This window comes from Typopeltis vanoorti, chromosome 23 (genome assembly GCF_054136105.1).
Source record: "Typopeltis vanoorti isolate ZY-2024b chromosome 23, IOZ_Tvanoo_1.0, whole genome shotgun sequence".
Taxonomy (NCBI): domain Eukaryota; kingdom Metazoa; phylum Arthropoda; class Arachnida; order Uropygi; family Thelyphonidae; genus Typopeltis; species Typopeltis vanoorti.
Window position 1 is genome coordinate 51,315,106 of NC_143571.1, and position 20,921 is coordinate 51,336,026.

Below are 20,921 nucleotides of genomic sequence, written 5' to 3' on the forward strand. Positions count from 1 at the left end.
TATAACTTTTTTTTTGTAAATGAATTATAACAGAATTTTCAAATTAATTAAAAAAAATAAAAAAGCCCTATTAATTTAACCTGAAAGACAATTTTATTTTGTTTAAATGTCAATTAGAAACATTTTAGTTTATGTGGGGATTTAGTGGGGATTTTCCAAACAATGTGTAGAGAAAGTGGGGATTATGGAGATAATGAAACGTGTTTCAATATCTCCATAAGTTGTTCCAAGTATTGAGCAATTGAATCAGGTGAGTTCATTTTATTTTCAATAATCAATTATTAAAAATTAATTTAATAATTAATTAAGCGCTACGAACGTGCTTCGAAGAGCTCCTGATTCAGATAAGTTTTACTAGGAATAATTAAGTATATATGCGTAATTGTTTAAGTAAGAGCGGCTGTAAACGTTGTACGCTACCGATATTATTAGTGTGGGGTTTTTTTTCTTGCTTAAACTAAATACGAAAACGTTAATATTAGACCTAGTAACCTGCAGAGAAAAAAAATGGCGGCTGCATTGTCATTCCATGATTTTAATTTGGATTTCAGTAGGTTCGTTAAGTGTGAGGTCTGTTATATGTATTCCTTCGATTACATAAATGATTTGTGGATGTTTAGTGCGGATGGAAGAAGGGTGTGTGCGAAATATGACCTGAACGAGGAATTGATGAATGCGAATATGAAGTTGATGACAGAAAGTGCTAGTACCGATTGTGTCGTGAGTGCACGTTTGAAAGAGAATGGCGAGAAAGACAGGCGAAAAAATGTTAAAAAATCAGGAAAAAAGAAAAAGAGCGATTTGACAACCGTAACGGATGTTAAAAGCGACGAAAGTGAGGCGGAAAGAAACGAAATTGAGAGAACGAATGAAAGTAGAAATGGCGTGGTGCAGAAACCGCAAGTAAAAAAAATCGAAAGAATGAATGATAGCGAAAAAAGAATGACTGATGGCGAAAGTTGGACGCATGTTGGAACGAAAGTACTGAACCAAAGAAAGATGAATGACAGTAAAAGTGAGAAGAATGATAGCGAAAGTTGGACGCATGTTAGTCCGAAAGTACGGAAACAAAGAAAGATATGTGAGAGTGAAAGTGAGAAGAATGACAGTGAAAGTTGGACGTATGTTGGACCGAAAGTACGGAAACAAAGAAGGATGAATGAGAGGGAAAGTGAGAAGAGAGGGTCGAGAGTTAGAAAGTTAGAAAGATTTAATGATAGAGTGAATGTGTCACGAGGTTCAGAAGGTGAATTGGATTGGATGAAGCAAGAAATGAAATGGATGCGGAATGAAATTAAGAGAATGCAGGTCAAAACTATTAAAATAAATCATGATGGCATGAAAGAGTTAACAAAAGATGAGCGAGTGGCGTTGTATGGCGACTCCATTATTAAAGGTGTGCTAGAGGATAAAATGCACAAGGTATGTTTTCCAGGCGGTAAAATGAGTAGAGTGATTGAGGCATTGAACATGAGGCGGAAACGAGCAAAAGAGTTAATTGTATTAATTGGAACAAATGATTTGAGAGAGAACAAAGAGCATGTCAAAATGAATGTCAGGAGACTGCTTGGAAAGATAAAGGAGAATAGTGTGACAGGAAGGGTGGTCAGTGTGTTGCCTAGGTATGATTGTGGTGAAATGAGGCGGAGAGCAAGGATTATGAATGATATTCTGGCTGAAATGTGTGAGGAGATGGGAGTACAGTTTGTTAATGTGTGGAATGAGTTTGAGGGACGGAGTGAGCTGTATGGGAGCGATGGACTGCATTTGAGTGGTTATGGTGTGAGTCGCTTGGAGAGACTGCTGCTGGAAGGTAGAGAAGTGAATAGAGAGAATGAATCAGATCAAGAGGGGAGTGATGTGGAAGAGCAGGAGAGTAAGACAGGAGAGATTGAAGGAGTGGAAATGAATGTGGAAGTGAGTGGTATGAGTATAGATAATGAGAGAATGGGTGTGCAAGAGGAGCAGGGAAACGGGGAGGCTCAGGGTGGACAGGGATACACAGCGTGAGAAAGGTGGATGCTCCAAGAGGAGGTGAGAGAACGTGTAGGCAGGAAAGTAATGGGATGATCAGGGATCAAAAGGAAACAGATGGAATTGCAAAGGGTTCTAAAATGAAGAAGCAGAAAGGGAAATGGCCCCAGTCCAGCATGGAGAGATCACATCGAGTGAGTGGTATCAGTGGAACTAGCTGTAGATCCAGAAATGAGTTGTTGTGTTTGTATACCAATGCTAGAAGTATAAGAAACAAGGCGGATGAAATGGTTGCACTAATTGCGTCTGTGCACCCAGAGAATGTCGGAATAAGTGAGACATGGTTAGATGAGGATGACATCCTGACAGGAATAGAGATGGAAAGGTATGATGTGTTTCGTGAGGATAGAAGGGGTAAAAAGGGAGGGGGAGTGCTATTGATGATAGAGAAAGAGTTATGTCCATACAAGGTAGAGATGCAAGGGGGAAATGGGGCCAGTGGTTTTGAGGCAGTATGGTGTGAGATAGAGGTGAATAGAATCAAATACTTGGTGGGATGTTGTTATAGACCTGGTAATGTGGATGGTGGTGATAGTGAAATGTATAGTCAAATAAGCCAAGCAAATAAGAAAAGGGTGATCATTATGGGTGATTTTAATTATGGCAATATAGACTGGAATGAAGAGATAGCAACTGGAAGTAAAGAAAATGAGTTTCTTGAGTTTTTGAGGGATAACTACCTCAGACAGTATGTAACAGAGGGCACAAGAGGATTAAGGGTCTTGGATTTGGTCATCTCATCGGAGGATGTAATTATCAATGAGGTATCAAATCATCCACCAATTGGTGAAAGTGACCATGAGGTGATTACTTGGGTGGTTGCCAGCAGTGCAAGGACCCCTGTGAAAAAAGGGTATATGTGGAACTACAAGGGGGGTGATTATGAAGAGCTCAGGAGACAGCTTGCAGGTGTAGCATGGAATGAGGAGTTAGCTGGAAAAGAGATCAATGCAGCTTGGGGGATTTTCAAAAAATATTTAGTGGATGCAATGTCTAAATGTATACCACGGGTGAGAAGGTTAAATAAGTTAGGTGTGAGATGGATGAATAAAGAGATTAAGCATGCAATACAGAGAAAAAGGGCATTGTGGAGGCAGCATAAGAGAAGTGGAAGTAACCAATTTCATGAGTTCTACAAAGACCAGGCAAGGAGAGTGACTTGGTTGGTGAGAGTAGCTAAAGAGAGGTATGAACAGCAGTTAGCTAATGAAGCTAAAAAGAATCCTAGGGAGTTCTTTCGATATGTAGCCAGCAAAAGAAAGAACGATTATGGAAGGATGACATTGATTGGAGGAAATGGTATAAAGACAGCTGTTGCAGAATGTGTGGTGGAGATACTTAATGAGCAGTTCATAAAGATCTTTCAATCTTGTGAATATGACTTCATGGAGAGATTAAGAGCAGTTGATGATGGGGAGGAGAGACTGACTGTAAGTGAGCAAGAGGTGTTTGGGGAGTTGAGTAAACTAGATGTAAATAAGGCTGTGGGACTTGATAATATATCACCGCGTATTCTGAAGGAATGTGCCAGAGAGTTGACACCTGCCTTGACATATTTTTTTAATACGAGTCTTGCACTTGGTCAAGTCCCTAAAGAGTGGAAGGAGGGCAAGATTGTGCCACTTCATAAAGGAGGTGATCGAACTCAAGCATCAAACTATAGGCCTATCTGTGTGTCGGGTGTTGTGGTTAAGTTGTTGGAGAAGCTTGTGAGAACTAGAATCCAGAGTTGGGTTGACAACAATGGTATAATCTTTGATGGACAGCATGGATTTGCTAAAGGGAGGTCATGTTTTAGTAATCTACTTACTTATTACAATAAAGTGACTGCTTCCTTGGACAGAGGAGAAGGATACACAGTAATATACTTGGATTTCGCAAAAGCTTTTGATAGAGTGCCTCATGATAAGTTGACAGTCAAACTAGAGCAGATGGGGTTGGATATTAGATTAGTGCATTGGATTGGAGACTGGCTATCTGATAGGTATCAACAAGTTGTGTATGGGGGTGCAATATCCAGGAAAAGGAAAGTCACTAGTGGAGTGCCTCAGGGATCTGTTTTAGGGCCATTACTATTTAACTTGTATATTAATGATATTGGCGAAGATTTGGATGGAGATATTCAGTTGTTTGCAGATGATGCAAAGTTGGGACGAACCATAAAGCATAGTGAAGATGTTGTGGCCTTGCAAGAAGACTTGAATAAATTGAGTGATTGGGCAAGCAAATGGGGATGTGAGTTCAATGTTGCAAAATGTAAGGTTTTAAAATTTGGAAAACAAAGATGGGATGCAGAATTTATGCTTGGTAAGAATATATTGTTGGAAGTAGAGGAAATAAGAGATCTGGGAGTGATAGTGGATAAGGATCTAAAATTTAGGGGTCACATCGCCAAAATTGTGAAGACAACACAAAGACTTCTGGGAATGATGAGGAGGACACTGACGTGTAGAAGTAGGGAGATTCTTGTTCCATTGTATAAGGCTTTGATTAGGCCACACATGGACTATTGTGCCCAGATTTGGTCACCTGGTTTTCAGAAGGATGAAGAGATGTTGGAAAGGGTCCATAAGCAACTGACTAAGGTAGTTTCTGACCTCTGGAATGTCGAGTATGAGGAAAGATTGAAAAGATGTAATTTGCAGAGACTAGGGGAGAGAAGGAAGAGGGGAGATATGATAGAGACCTACAAGTTGGTAAGGGGTTGCTATAGGATCAATGGTGGAGAAGTTCTACAGCGAATAGTGGGAGATCAGGGGAGAACCAGAGGTCATCCCTGGAAACTGTATAAAGAGGGTGTGAGTAGGGGAGTGAGAGGCAGGTTTTTTTCGTGCAGAGTTGTGAATGATTGGAATGCCTTGCCTGAGAGTGTGGTGTCTGCAAGGAGTTTGAATGTGTTTAAGACCCGGTATGATGAGATGTGTGTGAGATAAAAGGACCTCCTAGATGAGTCTTTGACTCCATGAGGTCTTGTTTAATAATAATAATAATAATAATTTGTGAAGAATAATTTAAAAAACATTTATTAATTTTTTGAATTAATTTTAGTGTCCAAAATGAATTAACGATGAATTAATAATAATGTGTGAGTAATTAATAATAAGTCTGACTTTTTTAAAAACACTTTTATTTTTATAAGAAAGTTTATTTATAAAAGTATAATTTTTTAGTTAACTATGGCTGATAAAAAACGACCATCTGGAGTTCAGTATCGGAAAAGAAAATCAGAAAAAGCTAAAGAGCTAGCGAAGCAAGAGGGTTCTTTCTTGAAATATCTCTGCACAAGAGAAACAACTAATAAAGATGAACATGATAATTCTTTTGCCGAAGATACGAAACATATATGTTGTGTTACTCTTATTAACGATCCAAGAACAGATATGCAAAATAAAGAAAACAAAGATACCAAAGACAAACCAAAAGAAGATATTACTATTCCTGTATTAAATTACAGTGATCCTGCGGATTGACCTTCTCATTTTAACGATAATTTTCCACAAATCTTAGTACAAAATGGGCCAGAACAGATTGTGTCATACGATTTTCCCAAAGATTCACAAAAAAGATTTTCCTCTTTACACTACAAGAGGATACTACCGAACAATGAAGTAGTGTACCATCAATGGTTAATATATTCAGTATCCAAGGATGCAGTTTTTTTGTTTTTGATGTAAAATATTCACTACATTTTAACTTCTCAAAGTTAAAACACACTTGCGCTCAACAATGTCCCAAAACAGGTTAACAGATTTGGCAACAATTTCAATTGAACACGAGCTAGCTTCTATACTAGATTTAAAGGAAATGGTAGAAAATTTTGCAAAATTGAAGGCAAGAAAAATTAAAATTTGATTTTCATATATTATATATATTGTATATTACTTTGTATATTATTAATAAAGCAAGCCAAAATAATTTTTATTTTTTATATTTAAAATTTCATTTTAAAAAATATCCAACTTGTGAAATAAGGGGCGCACTTGTAAACTTTGCCTAGGGCACAAAATAACCTGGCACTGCGTGTGGTGACTGGGGTTAAAGAACAGTCCCAGTGTAGCCCATGCATGTCGTAAGAGGTGACTAAAATGGGTACCCAGTGCCTGGGAGTATAGCTGGGCCACCCTGCCTCCAGGGGACAAATGGAGGCCTAGTCCTGCAGGTTGAGGATTTGGCAATGGGCTAACAACCCATTCCTGTAAAAAATCTCTTGTTAAGAAAGCTAAACTACTGAAATCCAGAATGACTTCAAGGAAATGACAAATGAAAAGGAAAGGGTTAATGAATTTTGGAACATGGAATGTTAGAACAATGTTACAGGAAGGGAAAATGCAAAGTATAGCAGAAGAGTTAAAGAAATATGAATTGGATGTTACAGCATTACAGGAGATAAGATGGAGAGGAAAAGGAAGAATAAGCAAAAAAGATTATGTTATGTATTATAGTAGTGCTGAAGAACAAGGAAATTATGGAGTAGGATTTATTATTAGAAAGAAGATAATAAAATAAATTTTAGGATTCATGCGAAGCCAATAAATGAAAGAATTTGCAAGTTACGAATTAAAGGGAAATTCCATAATATCACCTTTATTAATATATGCCCTGATTGAGAATGCTGATGAGATTGTGAAAGATTAATTTTACAAGGATTTTCAAGAAACGTGAAAAAATAAATAAAAATGATATCATGATAATATTAGGGGATTTTAATGCAAAAATAGGGAAAGATCACATATTTCATGAAGTAACTGGAAAGTACAGTTTATATAAAGAAACCAGTGAAAATGGAAATACTTATACAATTAGCAATATCAAATAAACTTAGAATAATGAGTACATGTTTTCAACATAAGAAGATACATTTGGGGACGTGGATTATTTCAACAGCCAAAGAATGTAATCAAATAGATCATGTCCTGATTTCGAAAAGATGGGCAAGTTCATTCAATGATGTACAAGTATATGGAGGAGCAAATTGTGACTGATCATATGTCAGTTAAAATTAAATTTATATACAGAATATCAAATGTAAACCAAAAGAAAACTGAAAAGATAAAGAAATGGAACACTGAAGCATTCCAAAATAGAGAAATAATTGATAAATATCAGAAGATTAAAACAATAGAAAAAAGAAAGAATATAGAAGAAAAATGGGACTTAATCCAACAAACAATTATAAATGCAGCCAAGTTAGAAATAGGATGGTATAGGAAAAACAGAAATGAATGGTTTGATGAAGAATGTAAGGAAATAATTGAATTGTAAAACATAGCAAGGAAAAAATATTTACAAAGGAACACAAGAAATAATAGAGAAGAATATGAAGAGAAAAGAAAGCAGGCAAATAAAAATTGTAAAAAAAAAAAGAAAGAAATGACAGAGAAGGAAGTGGAACAAATAGTGCAGTATAACGAGAAAAGAGAAACTAGAAATTTTATAAAGAATTAAAACAGTTAATACAGAATTTTGATACACAAACAATAGGATGTAAAGATAAAGGATGGAAAGTATTAACTGAGAAAGAATTAAAGATGAAAGGAATATTTTAAGGAATTATTTATGATGACAGCAAAAGAAAATAAGGAATATGAAGATCAAAATAATTGTAGGAATATTACTATTACTATTATTACGGGCAACTCCAGGGAGTCATTAGACTCATCGAGGGAGGCCCCAAATCATATTCATCACAACTATTTGACATTCATACAGTATCTATCATACCTCGCCTTAAACTCATTCACTGTCACAGCATCCACCACAGACTCAGGGAGCGCATTCCACTCATTCACTACTCTAAAAGTAAAGAACCCAGCTCTAACACCTTTACTAACCACACTTTTGCCCAGTTTCCATGGATGTCCCCTAGTCCTCCCACAACCAGCCCTGTTCTCAAAAATATCTTCTGAATTAATTTTATAGAAACCCTTCAGTAATTTGAATGTCTCAATCATATCTCCCCTCCTCCTCCTATCAACCAATTTTTGCAACCCACAAATCCTCAACCTGTTCTCATACGGTTCATTCCACAGACCTGCTATCATCTTGGTCACTCGCCTCTGGATCCTCTCCACCTCCTCCCCATCAAGAAGAAACTTAGGTGACGAAATCTGAGCACAGTAGTCTAGATGGGGTCTTATCAAGGCTCGATACAGAGGAACAATAACCTGCTTGTCTCTGCTTGTCAACGTATTCTTCAGCAACCAAGTGATTTGATGAGCTGATTTGGCCACTTTTGCAATGTGTCCCCTAAATTTCAATTCCTTATCTACCAACACTCCTAAATCTCGTGCCTCATCAATTTCCTGGAGCACGGTTCCACCAATGCAGTAAACTGCCGCCAGTGGAAATAATAAAACAAATTAAGTTTTAAAGCACCAGGAGTAGATAGGATAACAGGAGAACTTATAAAGAATGCAGGTGAAATTTTATGAAAAGAAACTTATATGATATTAGATATATGGAAATAAGAAAAAATGCCAAACAATTAGAAAATTAAATTGGAATAATCCAACCAATATATAAAGAAGGAGATGAGATGAATTTTATTATTATTATTATTCAGGCCTCCATGGAGTCAAAAGACTTATGATGGGAAGTCCTTCCTAAGAAACACAAAGTCTATCAAGACTCATTGAGGGGAGCCCCCCCCCCCCCTAAGAAACAAAAAGTCTATCACACCACTCCTTAAATTCATTGACCATTCTCGCTCTCACCACTCCATCAGGCAATGCATTCCATGGTTCAACCACCCTCCATGCAAAGAAACCACTCCTCACCCTCTTGCACACAGATTCCTTTCGTAACTTCCAGGGATGGCCTCTTGTCATAACTATAAAGGAATTACATTATTGAATGTTACATACAAAATTTTATCAAGTATGATATATAAAAGATTAGAACCATATATAGAAACAACAGGAGAGTACCACTGTGGTTTCAGAAATAAAAGATTGACAGATAATATATTTATGCTATGAAATATATATGAAAAATGTTTAGAATATGATATAGAACTTCATGATTTATATATTGATTTCCAACAAGCATTTGATAAATTAAATAGACAAGAAATGATACATAGCTTGAAAATACTGGGAATACCAGGAAAATTAGATTAATTAAAATTACATTAGAAGGATCCAAAGCAGTAGTAAAAAGATAAGGGGAATTAACAGACCTCTTTGAAATAAACTGTGGAGTAAGACAAGGAAATGTACTTTCAGCAAGTTTAATTTGTTACTTGAAGCAATAATAAATTAATATAAATATATGCATATGCAGATGATACAGCAATAAGTCTCAGGAGAAAAGATTTAGAAGAGAAATTTGAAGGACTTAATATAAACACTAAAGAAGTTGGATTACAAATTAACAAACAGAAGACTAAATATGTGCAATGCAGAAAGACAAATAAAAATATTACAAGATATAATATAGGTGAATGCAGTTTTGAAGTTGTAGATAGTTTTAAATATTTAGGTTCATTAATAACAACACTAATATATCCCATGAAATTAATAGTAGAATCATGGCTGGAAATAAGTGTTGTTATATTTATAAAAAGTTAATGTGTAATAAGATTCTTAATCTTAATTCTAAATGAAAACTTTATAAAACAATCATAAGACCTGTAACAACATATGGATGTGAAACGTGGCCATTAACACAAAAAGATGTAGATAGACTGAGAATCTTTGAAAGGAAAATATTAAGAAAAATATATTATTATTATTATTATTCAGGCCTCCACGGAGTCAAGACTCATCGTGGGAGGCCCTTCCTAGGAAACACAAAGTCTATCATACCACCTCCTTGAACTTTGATTGTTCTTGCTCTCACCACTCTATCAGGTAATGCATTCCATGGTTCAACCACCCTCCATGCAAAGAGACCACTCCTCACCCTCTCGCTCACGGCTTCCTTTCATAACTTCCAGGGATGGCCCCTTGTCATCGCTCCTTCCCGCTATTCCACCAAGCAAAAGAACTCCTCAGTGTCAACCCTATAACCACCTCTCAACAAATGAAAGAAGAAAATGGAATATGGAGAATTAGAACAAATAATGAACTTGAACAACTAATTAATGGTGAAGATATAGTAAGATATATAAAGACACAAAGAACAGTACAGTTGGGGCATATAGAAAGAATGGAAAAAGATAGGAGTTAAAATATTTGAATGGAAACCAATACGACAAAGGAAGAAAGATGGACTAAGAAAAAGATGGATTGATGATGAACAAAAAGAGCTTACAACTTTAAAAGTTAATTGGAAGAATACTGCACCAAAAAAGAAAAAGAATGGCTAAAAATTGTTTTGCAAGCTAAAACTCATAAGGAGTTGTAAAGCCAGAAGCAGGAGTGAAATCAAGTGCAGGCAATGAACATAAAAAAAATAGGAGGTGATGAACATAATAAAAAAAGGTGCAGTATGAAAGCCAATTGGCTGGTCAGGCTGAGGATAATTCATGGGTATTCTTCCACTATATGGCAAGCTGACACTAGTGGACAGTCTTTGTAGTCGAGTGACCATCAAAAGATAGTGGAATTATTGAATGATAATTCAGTGTATATCATAGTAGTGTAAATGATGCTGTGTAAAGGAAGGCAAGTATTAGGAGAATTGGAAGCGAAAGAATCAGAGTGTCAATTGGATTAGATGCTAATAATGCTGTGGGAATAGATGACAAATTTTTAAGCAATGTGCAAAACCAGTTAGCTATGCCCTTGACCTACTTATTTAATGAAGTCTTGAAGTGGATAAGGTTTCCAAAGGAGTGGAAAAAAAAGGAAAAATAGTACCACTCCATATGCATAGCTCTAGGACAGAAGTTTCTAATTACAGACCAAAAAACAAGATTGAGTTGATGGACATAGGATTCTTTACAATGGTCAGCATGGATTTGGAATGGGAGGGTCTTGTTTTAGTAATTTACTTGCATTTTGATAGGGAAAAGTGTGTTGAATAAGGGAGAATTGTAATACAGTGATATTTTGTGGGCTTTGAAGAAATATTTGGTAGATTTCCACATAAGTTGGTGTACAAGTTGCAGAGGATGGGAATGAATAGTCTATTGGTTAGAGAGATCAGAGACTGGCTCTTTGAACAATACCAGCAAATTGTATATGATAAAGCAGTACCTCAAAAACAGCAAGTAACCAGTAGTAACCAGTAGGCAAGTTTCCAGTAACAGCAAGTAACCAGTAGGCCCAAGAACAAAACCTCAGGGTTTTGTTCTTGGGCCTTTGCTGTTCAACTTGTTGCATACATTGGAGAATATGTGATTGGATTATAAAATATTAGCATGGCTGAGAAGCTGGATGTATGATATATCAAGAAATGGTATATGGGGAATGTGAGTCTACAAGATTTAAGGGGATCAGTTCTTGGTCCATTGTTACTCAATCTTTACTTGAATGATATAGGAAAGGATTTAACAGGTGACATACAGCTATTTTCTGATGATGCAAGATAGGCAGGATAAAATAGGAATGCAACTGACATGCAATACTTGCAGAATGATTTGAATAAGCTGGAACGGTGGCCATGGGAAAATGGCTTTCAGTTTAATGTTAGTAAATGTAAGTTTGTGCATTTTTTGCAGGATTATGCTAGGGATCTTAGGCCAGTCTAGGGATCTTAGTTTTAGTTGATAAAAAGTTGAAGTTCAAGGATCATGTAGCAAAAAGTGCAAATACAACACAGAATAACTGCAGTGTTGAAGCAAACACTGACTAAGAATAGAGAAGTCCTTTTATTTCTTTACAAGGCTTTGATATGACCTCATCTGGATTACTATGTGCAGATCTGGTGTTCTGGTTTCCAAAGTGATGCAGATAGAGTAGTGAAGGTGAAAATGAGTGTTAAAAGATATCATGAGGACTGGAATGTAGATTATGAGGAGAGATGGGAGAATTTGTGATTCCAGTAGATGGAACGTTTCTTATGAAGAGTGGTGAGAGAACCAGAGGGCATCCACAGATTTCCAGCTTGATATGACAGGTGTGAAGAAATTATCAATCAGTTCCTGGGATTCAAACACATCAGGACTTCAACTGTGGCTAACGATCAGTCAGCTGCAAAATAATCAATGGCTGATTATTTGTTGGCATCAGTGAAGTCTCTCAACTAGAAGCTAACAGAATTCACAGAAGAAGTTTATTCCAGAATATTAAGTTGGTAAAATGTGAAGAGTAGAATAATACTGATTTGAACTGTTCATTGTATAGAAATTGACAGCTACTATACAACCCACGACATCCATAATCATATTAACATTGTTGTCTGAATGCAGCAGATACAGTGTAGTCGGCTGTATTGTCCCAAACAGCAACTGACCATAACAGTATAAAAGGGTATATGTGTGGGTATATGTAACAGGTATGTAAAAGGTATACGTAACAGTATATGTGTGGTGACTTGTTATTTCTTTGTTATTTGTGTTAAGGTGGTTTTATTTATATTCATTCGTGTATGTGTATATTCATTCCTATATGTATGTACATCCTCTTCTTCCAGAACTGTGCACCGTTCTGATGTCAAATATGCATAACTTCCATTTCATTCACTTTCTGGTGACATCACATTCAGTTGCGAATGGATGAAGATCAGGTGCCTGCTCACGCAGCAGTGCGTCTGCTGTGGTCTCCCATGTTAACAAAAAGACTGTTGGAAGGGAAAGTCCAATTTTCAAATTGGAATAATTCAAAATGTATTGATGAACCATAATTTTCTTGAGTTGTGCTGTTACAAAGTAAAAAATTGCATGATATGCAAATTTTGAAATTTCAGAAGTGTTATTCTACTCTTCGGTTTGACTGTTAGGGACCATGAGATAGCAGCAGTTATCTCCTTCCCAGATAATTTTCAACCTCTTTAAAGAGAAGTAGCCAAATTAAGTGCTGAAATGTACTCAAAATATATTTTCACTTGTCTGCAATTTGTATTCTTTTACATGTAGTCAAGGATCTAAGGTTTAACACGTGAATAACGAGTCAGAGTATGGAAAGATTCTTTCAAAAAACTAATGATATTTACACAGCAAAAGAACCTTCTAAATTATAACATAAAAGCATACTTTATTTTTTTCATAAGACTGCAATAACTGTCCACATAACAGAAAAAAAAGCAAATACTGCTCTGCCAAATACTGTACTAGCAATGTTCACTGAGCATGCTGACATACAAATTCAGGAAAACTTAAGCAATTAGGGAGGAACTGCAAGTGAGTTTGTGTGAAGGCACCCATGAAGCGAGAATGACCAAGTGAGGAATCTAGTCTCTCAAGCAAAAATATTGAATAAGGTAGTCAATTCAGAAAGTAAAAGTGGCTGGGGGAATAAAGGGATGTTACCATTTCTATATAACAATGCCAGAAGTATCAGGAACAAGAGGGAGGAGTTTTTGGCATTTGTTAGTGCAACCTCGCCAAAAGTTATAGGCATTAGTGAGACCTGGCTAACAACAGATGATGTAGTTACAGGATAGAATTTGAAGAGTTTAGTATTTTCAGGGAAGATAGAGAAGATAGGATGGGGCAGGAGTACTGCTGATGACAGCAGATGAACTGCAATCATAAAGAACAGGAGACAGGAAGGGGGGTGGCTGTTCATGTGAAGCAATTTGGTGTGAGATTAAGACCAATAACACAAAATATACAGTTGCTATAGGCCAAGGAGTTCCAGAGATAATCTGTAAGACATGCATTGCCAAATTAGTACAATGAGCACAGGTTGAATGATTATTATGGAGGATTTCAACTATGGAGATATAGACTGGAAGGAAGGAAGAAAGATCACGTGGTAGAAAGGAAATACAATTTATACGCCTGCTGATGGGATAATTACTTAAGGCAGCATGTGATGGAGGGGACTACAGATCAGAAGAGCCATCCATAACCAAAGTGACAATATTGCCTCCACTTGGTGAAAGTGACCATGTGGTCTTGACTTGGGAGAATGTAAAACATGAAAAATATTCTATCAAGAAAGGGTATTTGTGGAACTACAAGGCAGGTGGTTATGACATGCTTAGGAAAAAGTTTAAAGCTGTACCATGGCATAAAACACTGCAGGGTAAGGATGTTAGTAGTGCATGGGATATAATTAAGGGTCTTGTAGAGAAAGCAGTATTAAATTGTGTACCTAGGGTAAGGAGGTTTAATCGGGTATTAGTTAGATGGATGAGTAATACCATTAAGCATGAGCTGCAGAAGAAGAAAATGCTGTGGAGGATAGGGTATATAGGTGGCCAACAAAGTCATGAACAGTACAAGGTTCAGGCAAGAAAGGTGACCAGCATGGCACAGAAGGCAAAATCAGATTATGAGAAGAATTTAGCCAAGCAGGCCAAAGGAAATCCCAAAGAGTTGTTTTGTTATATGGCAAGTAAGAGCTATGGAAGATTAACCTTAATGAGTGATGATGGTCACGAGGAGACAGAAGTGGATAAAATGGATGAGTTACTGAGTGACCACTTTGCAAGCTTAGGACTCCATGGAGGTGCCCGTATAATAATGATAATAATAATAGCAATAAGATTTAAATAGTTGTCTATTGTGACTCACTGTATGAATTACAAACAGACAAAAGAAATGCTAAATGGGAAACATGCATTTTGGTTTCAACATTAACCATGTATAGCACATATTTTACTCTGAAAAAATTTAATAAAGTTCACACTCCCAAATCATGTGTCGCTTATGAAATCTTTAAAATTTGAACCAAATCAAACTTTATAGGTTTGTTGATAAAGGAGTTTCAATATAATTTCAGCTACTTATATATATATATATATATATATATATATCCTTAATACTGAACATTTTACAATTTAGTAAATATTAAACATTTTATATATTAGTAATAATTATAATATATTAGTAAATATATAAAGATTATTATGAAATACAAAACCAAAAAAGGTTAAAAAAAACACTACTTTTTTGAATAACCTACTTATATTATGAATACCATTCTGTCCTTCACTGTTGGAAATTTTTGCTTCCTTCAAATGTTCAACCTTCTTGAGTTCATAGTTTTCTTTATCATCATCTCTATCTTCTGCTGCATGTTTAGTCCAAAAGGTAGTACGAATAAGCTGCAATTTATTAAAAGAATAATTATATGCCTTCTATATTTTCTTTATAAGAAAATTCTCTTATATAAGAAAGTGTGACAATGAAAATGCAGATGAGATATGTGCTAGTTGGTATATATGATCAGGTAGGGAGATTTAAATTGATGTTAGGGATTGTGCAGCAGAAGAGTGTGAAATGGAAGATATTTCGACAACACAAGGAGGGATGGTGGAGTGTTACTTTTTTTTGATAAATAATTTGCTGTGCCTTCTCAGGGTACAGAATCGAGAGAAAATAGTACTGATGGCATTGAGAGTATAAAGTGGACCAGATACTTAGTGAGGTGGTGCTATAGGCTAGGGAATATAGAGTGATGAGCATGAAATGTTTAGGCAAATTAGTTTGACTAATGTAAAATCAGTGATCATTATAGGGATCAAGCTAACTGGCTGGACAAAAGTGCACTCAACAAAAAAGCAAATAAATTTTTGGAATTCTTGAGACAAATGACTTAAAGCAGCATGTGGTAAAGGGAACAGGATATTCGAGAGTTCCAGATGCTCTCAGTTGACCATGTAGTCCTGCATACAGAAGTCTTGCGGATAAAAAGGAATTACGTGGAATTATAATACTTAGGAACCAGCTTGGGACAGAAGAATGTGAAGGAAGAGTTCAGTGTATGGGAGCAAGTTAACTTTTTTTTTTTAAACAGCAGTGGCAAATTGTATACCTCAAGTGAAAAAATAAAAACATGAAATTAAAACAAATAAAATGAATGACTAGGAAAATCAAACAGGAATTGCAGATGAAGAGATTAACAGAAGTGACTGCAAGAGGAATATAAGTGTTCAAGCTAGGAAGGTGGACCAGTAGTTTACCTTGATGGGCCCATTTCATTCTGGGTGTCTCCAGGAATGCAGGTTGTAAAGTTCCAGCGATGGCAATATTGGGCCATTCTTCTCCATTTGTTTCCTACCACTCTAGTTCAGTGTTTCTCAACCTTTTTTGGATCCCCCCCACCTCAACGTCTCAAAGATTTTGATGCCCCCCCAGCATAATAGTCAGCCAAATTCTGAAAAAGTATAATATAAATATGTACATTTTCTAATTGCCCTCCAAAATATTCAAATTGCCCCATGCTGAGAGACTGCTCTAGTTAGAGGGTCTTCCCATTTAGTTGGAGGTCTACCAGGTTTTCTGTTGGTTGAAATTGGTACCAGTTTGTGACATGATAGGTCCACATATTATCATTCAGTCTTGCAATATGACCCACCCACTGTACCTTGTTGTCATATATGGTTTTCACTTCTGATTAATTTTCTGATAGTGGTATTTGTGATGGGCCTTTATTTATCCCTAAGATTCTTCTTTCCATGGCATGCTGGGTGGTTTGTAGACTATGTTCTTCTTTTTGTGTGGTGCTTCAAGTTTTAGAGGCATAGGTTAAAGATGGGAGGATACAGCTGTTGAAAATGCTAGCTCTTTTTATATGTAGCTTAGGATATGCGAGTATGGATTTAATATAATTAAAGGACGTCCGTGCAGCTCTTTTTCTTTGTCCATGTTTATTGTTTCACTAAGGTATGTGTAGAATTCTACATTTTCTATGGTGAAATTTAGTTAGATGGTGTGGGTTTGACAGTATTTGTTTCTCTTCTATTTGGTTTTGTTACGATGAAATAGGTTAGTATAGTAAAGAGAGAAAAATAAGAATGATAGGAGATTAGAATAATAAATTTAGTTTAATCCTTTATCCAAGTGTGAGCAAACAAAGTTTGCACCTGAAAATATCTTCAGGACTGGGGTAAGGTGGTACAACACCAGGCAACTTGTAGCAAAGGTGGACCAAGCTAACATCACTCCTATCTCACTATCTCTCATAATGCAAAACACATCTCCTTGCAGATACGTATAATTTTATGCATTAAGGGAAGGGCCACTACCCAGACTAGTTTCAACCTTTATCGAGGTCTCTTCAGTGAGAGCCAGGCCCTGAAGTGGAGATACCAGGCAGAAGCAATGGCCGGTCATCTTTACCTATAGGAGTTGCCAAAAGGTGTGCCTCCTTTTTATTAAATTACTCTGGATTTAGAGAAAGATGTTGAAAGTTTATTTTTCGCTTGGTTAGACTATAATAAATTTAGTTTAATCCTTTATCCAAGTGTGAGCAAACAAAGTTTGCACCTGAAAATATCTTCAGGACTGGGATAAGGTAGTACAAAACCGGGCAACTCGTAGCAAAGGTGGACTACCTTACTTTGTACTACCTTATCCCAGTCCTGAAGATATTTTCAGGTGCAAACTTTGTTTGCTCACACTTGGATAAAGGATTAAACTAAATTTATTATAGTCTAACCAAGTGAAAAATAAACTTTCAACATCTTTCTCTAAATCCAGAGTAATTTAATAAAAAGGTGGCACACCTTTTGGCAACTCCTATAGGTAAAGATGACCTGCCATTGCTTCCGCCTGGTATCTCCACTTCAGGGCCTCGCTCCCACTGAAGAGATACCTCAATAAAGGTCAAAACTAGTCTGGGTAGTGGCCCTTCCCTTAATGCATAACATGATACATATCCGCAAGGAGATGTGTTTTGCATTATGGGAGATACTGAGATAGGAGTGATGTCAGCTTGGTTCACCTTTGCTATGAGTTGCCCGGTGGTACTACCTTACCCCAGTCCTGAAGATATTTTCAGGCGCAAATGTTTGCTCACACTTGGATAAAGGATTAAACTAAATTTATGATAGGAGATTAGCATTGTAATCAAAGGAGAATCCTATATGCTAATACTCTATTAGCATTATGCTTTAGATAACAGTGAGGCCAGGTTCAAGTTAATAAAGCATATAATGAACTTTTACAGAGTTTTGTCCTGTCTCATATCCTATGGTGATGCCATATTAAACAGAATACAAAATTATGTATGTCTAGTAATTGATTTTAAGATGAACAAGCCTCTGCAAGGGAAGGGCTAAAAACTTATATCACTTCAAGTTTCTAGCCCTTCCCTTGAAAAGGCTTGTTCATCTTAAAATCAATTACTAGATGTACATAATTTTGTATTCTGTTTAATATGGCTTCACCATAGGACATGAGACAGGACAAAATTCTGTAAAAGTTCATTATATGCTTTATTAACTTGAACACTGGCTTCACTTTATCTAAAGCATAATGCTAATACATCAGGTATTCCACACACGCTTACAAAATGCCATAAAATTTTCCTATTAACTGAATCAGCCCTTTTTGAAGTTAGTAGAAAATTTTATATTTCTGAAATATTTCTCAAAAATCTGCCTCAGTGAAAATACTTGGTCCATGTAGTTTCTTAGCCATCAGAATTCACTGCTTGTCAAAGGTCCTTTATTCCTTTGGGTATAACAATGCAAAAGACCTTACCAGAAATAGAAAATAAGCTAATTCTTACACCTAGGGCAATCTTCTAGCATTACTTCTGGTGAAATTTCTGGGAACTTTACCACTGAGAGAAAATGTTCAGGATCTCAGTCAGCCAAGTCACTACACTCTCCTGGTACAAATCCTGATGAATTATGAAGTTTTAATTTATTTATAGCCAATTAACCTCAGATGGTGTAATGGGACTGATATGAAATTAGAAAGTGAAACCAATCTGTTCACTACAGCTAAGCTCAATGTTGTTTAAAAGATCAAAATCCTCTGCCCACTTTGCCATGACAGCACAGTGATCTATCAGAGCAAACTGTGACAGATCTCTATGCTGTCATGGTTTACTATTTATCATTTGATGTCCACAGAAAGTGATGTGGATAATTAAAGTAAACATTTGGAAGAGTAGCACCCGATTCATATACTCGGGATGCGAGGACAGCAAACATCAGCAAGGTCGACTGTTAAGAGAAATTCTAGTAGTGCTCTTCTTGGCTATAAATGCGTTAATGAAAGACTCCTAATTACAAAATTTTAAACTAAACATGATAAACATGAAAAAATTTACAACTGCCAATGAGATAGGAGAGCCTATAACCATGTTTTTTGATGTGAAGGTAAATTTATGCCATATGAATTATCCTGGTTGCATTACAAAACAAAATGATATTCGAGGTAATCTTTTGTAATTAATGCTTCTTTAAATGGAATATCATTATTACCCTAAGACCCCCATGCAGTCAAAGACTCATTTAAGAGCAGCTCATCATACCATGCCTTACACACATTCAAATTCTCTGCAGACACCACATTCTTAAGCAAGGTATTCCAATCATTCACAACTCTGCATGCAAAAAAGCCTGCTTCTCACTCCCTTGTTCACCGCTGATCTCCCAACATTTTATGAAAAACCTCTTCAACATTGATCCTATAACAACCCCTTACCAACTTGTGTATATCTATCATATCACCTCTCTTCCTTCTATCCACTAGACTCTAAACTGCATCTTCTCAACCCTTCTTCATATTCAACATTCCAGAGATCTGAAACTATTTTGGTCAATTGTCTCTGGACCTTCAACATCTCTTCATCCTTTTCAAACCAGGTGACCAAATCTATGCGCAGTAGTCCATGTATGGCCTAATTAGAAGCTTATACAATGGAATCAGAATCTCCTTACATCTACAACGTAGTGTCCTCTGCACCATTCCCAGAATTTGTGTTGCCCTCACAATTTTGATAATGTGTCCTCTAAATTTTAGATCCTTATCCACATCACTCCAAAATCTTATTTCCCCCACTCCAACAATATATCTGCACCAAGCATAAATTCTACATTCCATCTTTGTTTCCCAAATTGTAAAACCTTACATTTTGTGATATAAAACTGGCATCCGCAGTCACATGCCCATTCACTCAATCTATTCATCGTCTTGTGAGGCCATGACATCTGCTCTGCTCCTCAGTTCATCCCAACTTTGCATCATCTGCAAACAACTGAATCATCCAAATCTTTGCCAATATCATTAACATACAGGTTAAACAGCAATGGACCTAAAACAGGCCCCTGAGGCACACACCACCAGTGACTTTTCTCTTCTGGAATATTGCTCCCCATACACAACTTGCTGATACCTAATCTCCAGTCCAATGCACTAGTCTAATATCCAATCCCATCTGCTCTAGTTTGACTATCAACTTACTATGCAGTAATCTATCAAAAGCCTTTGGACCTAAAACAGACCCCTGAGGCACACCACTAGTAACTTTTCTCTTCTGGGATATTGCTCCCCATACACAACTTGCTGATACCTATCAGATAGCCAATCTCCAGTCCAATGCACTAGTCTAATATCCAATCCCATCTGCTCTAGTTTGACTATCAACTTACTATGCAGTAATCTATCAAAAGCCTTTGCAAAATCTAAGTATACTACTGTATCTCCTTTGTCCAATGAAGGTGTCACCTTATTGTAGTAAGTAAGTGGATTACTAAAACATATCCTCCTTTAGCAAATCCATGTTGTCCATCAAAGATAATACCATTGTTGTCAACCAAATTCTGGATCTCGGTTCTTATCAACCTCTCCAACATTTTAACCACAACAACTGACACACACAGATAGGCCTATAATTTGATGCTTGAGTTCTGTCACCTTCCTTATGAAGCGGTACAATCTTGCCTTCCTTCTACTCTTTGACATTTGTTTAATATGAGTGTTGTACTTGGCCAAGGGGGATGCTAACTCCCTGGAGTATTCCTTCAAAATATGTGGTGTATATTATCAAGTCCCACAGCCTTTATTAACATCAGGTTTGCTCAATTCTCCATATACCTCTTGCTCAGTCTCTCCTCATCATCATCATCATCAACTGCTCTCAAACTCTCGATGCCAT

The 20,921-nt window shown here is 36.5% G+C and overlaps 1 protein-coding gene across 1 annotated transcript in view; it reads right to left on the reverse strand.

The window, feature by feature from the left end:
- The window catches only part of LOC150093847 (sodium/myo-inositol cotransporter-like), a 252,092-nt gene that overhangs the window by 15,793 nt on the left and 215,378 nt on the right, over positions 1-20,921 (reverse strand). Inside the window, exon 14 of the mRNA XM_090412588.1 lies at positions 14,991-15,132. Coding sequence (XP_090268714.1) covers positions 14,991-15,132 — 142 coding nt within the window. The remainder of the gene's footprint in view (positions 1-14,990; positions 15,133-20,921) is intronic.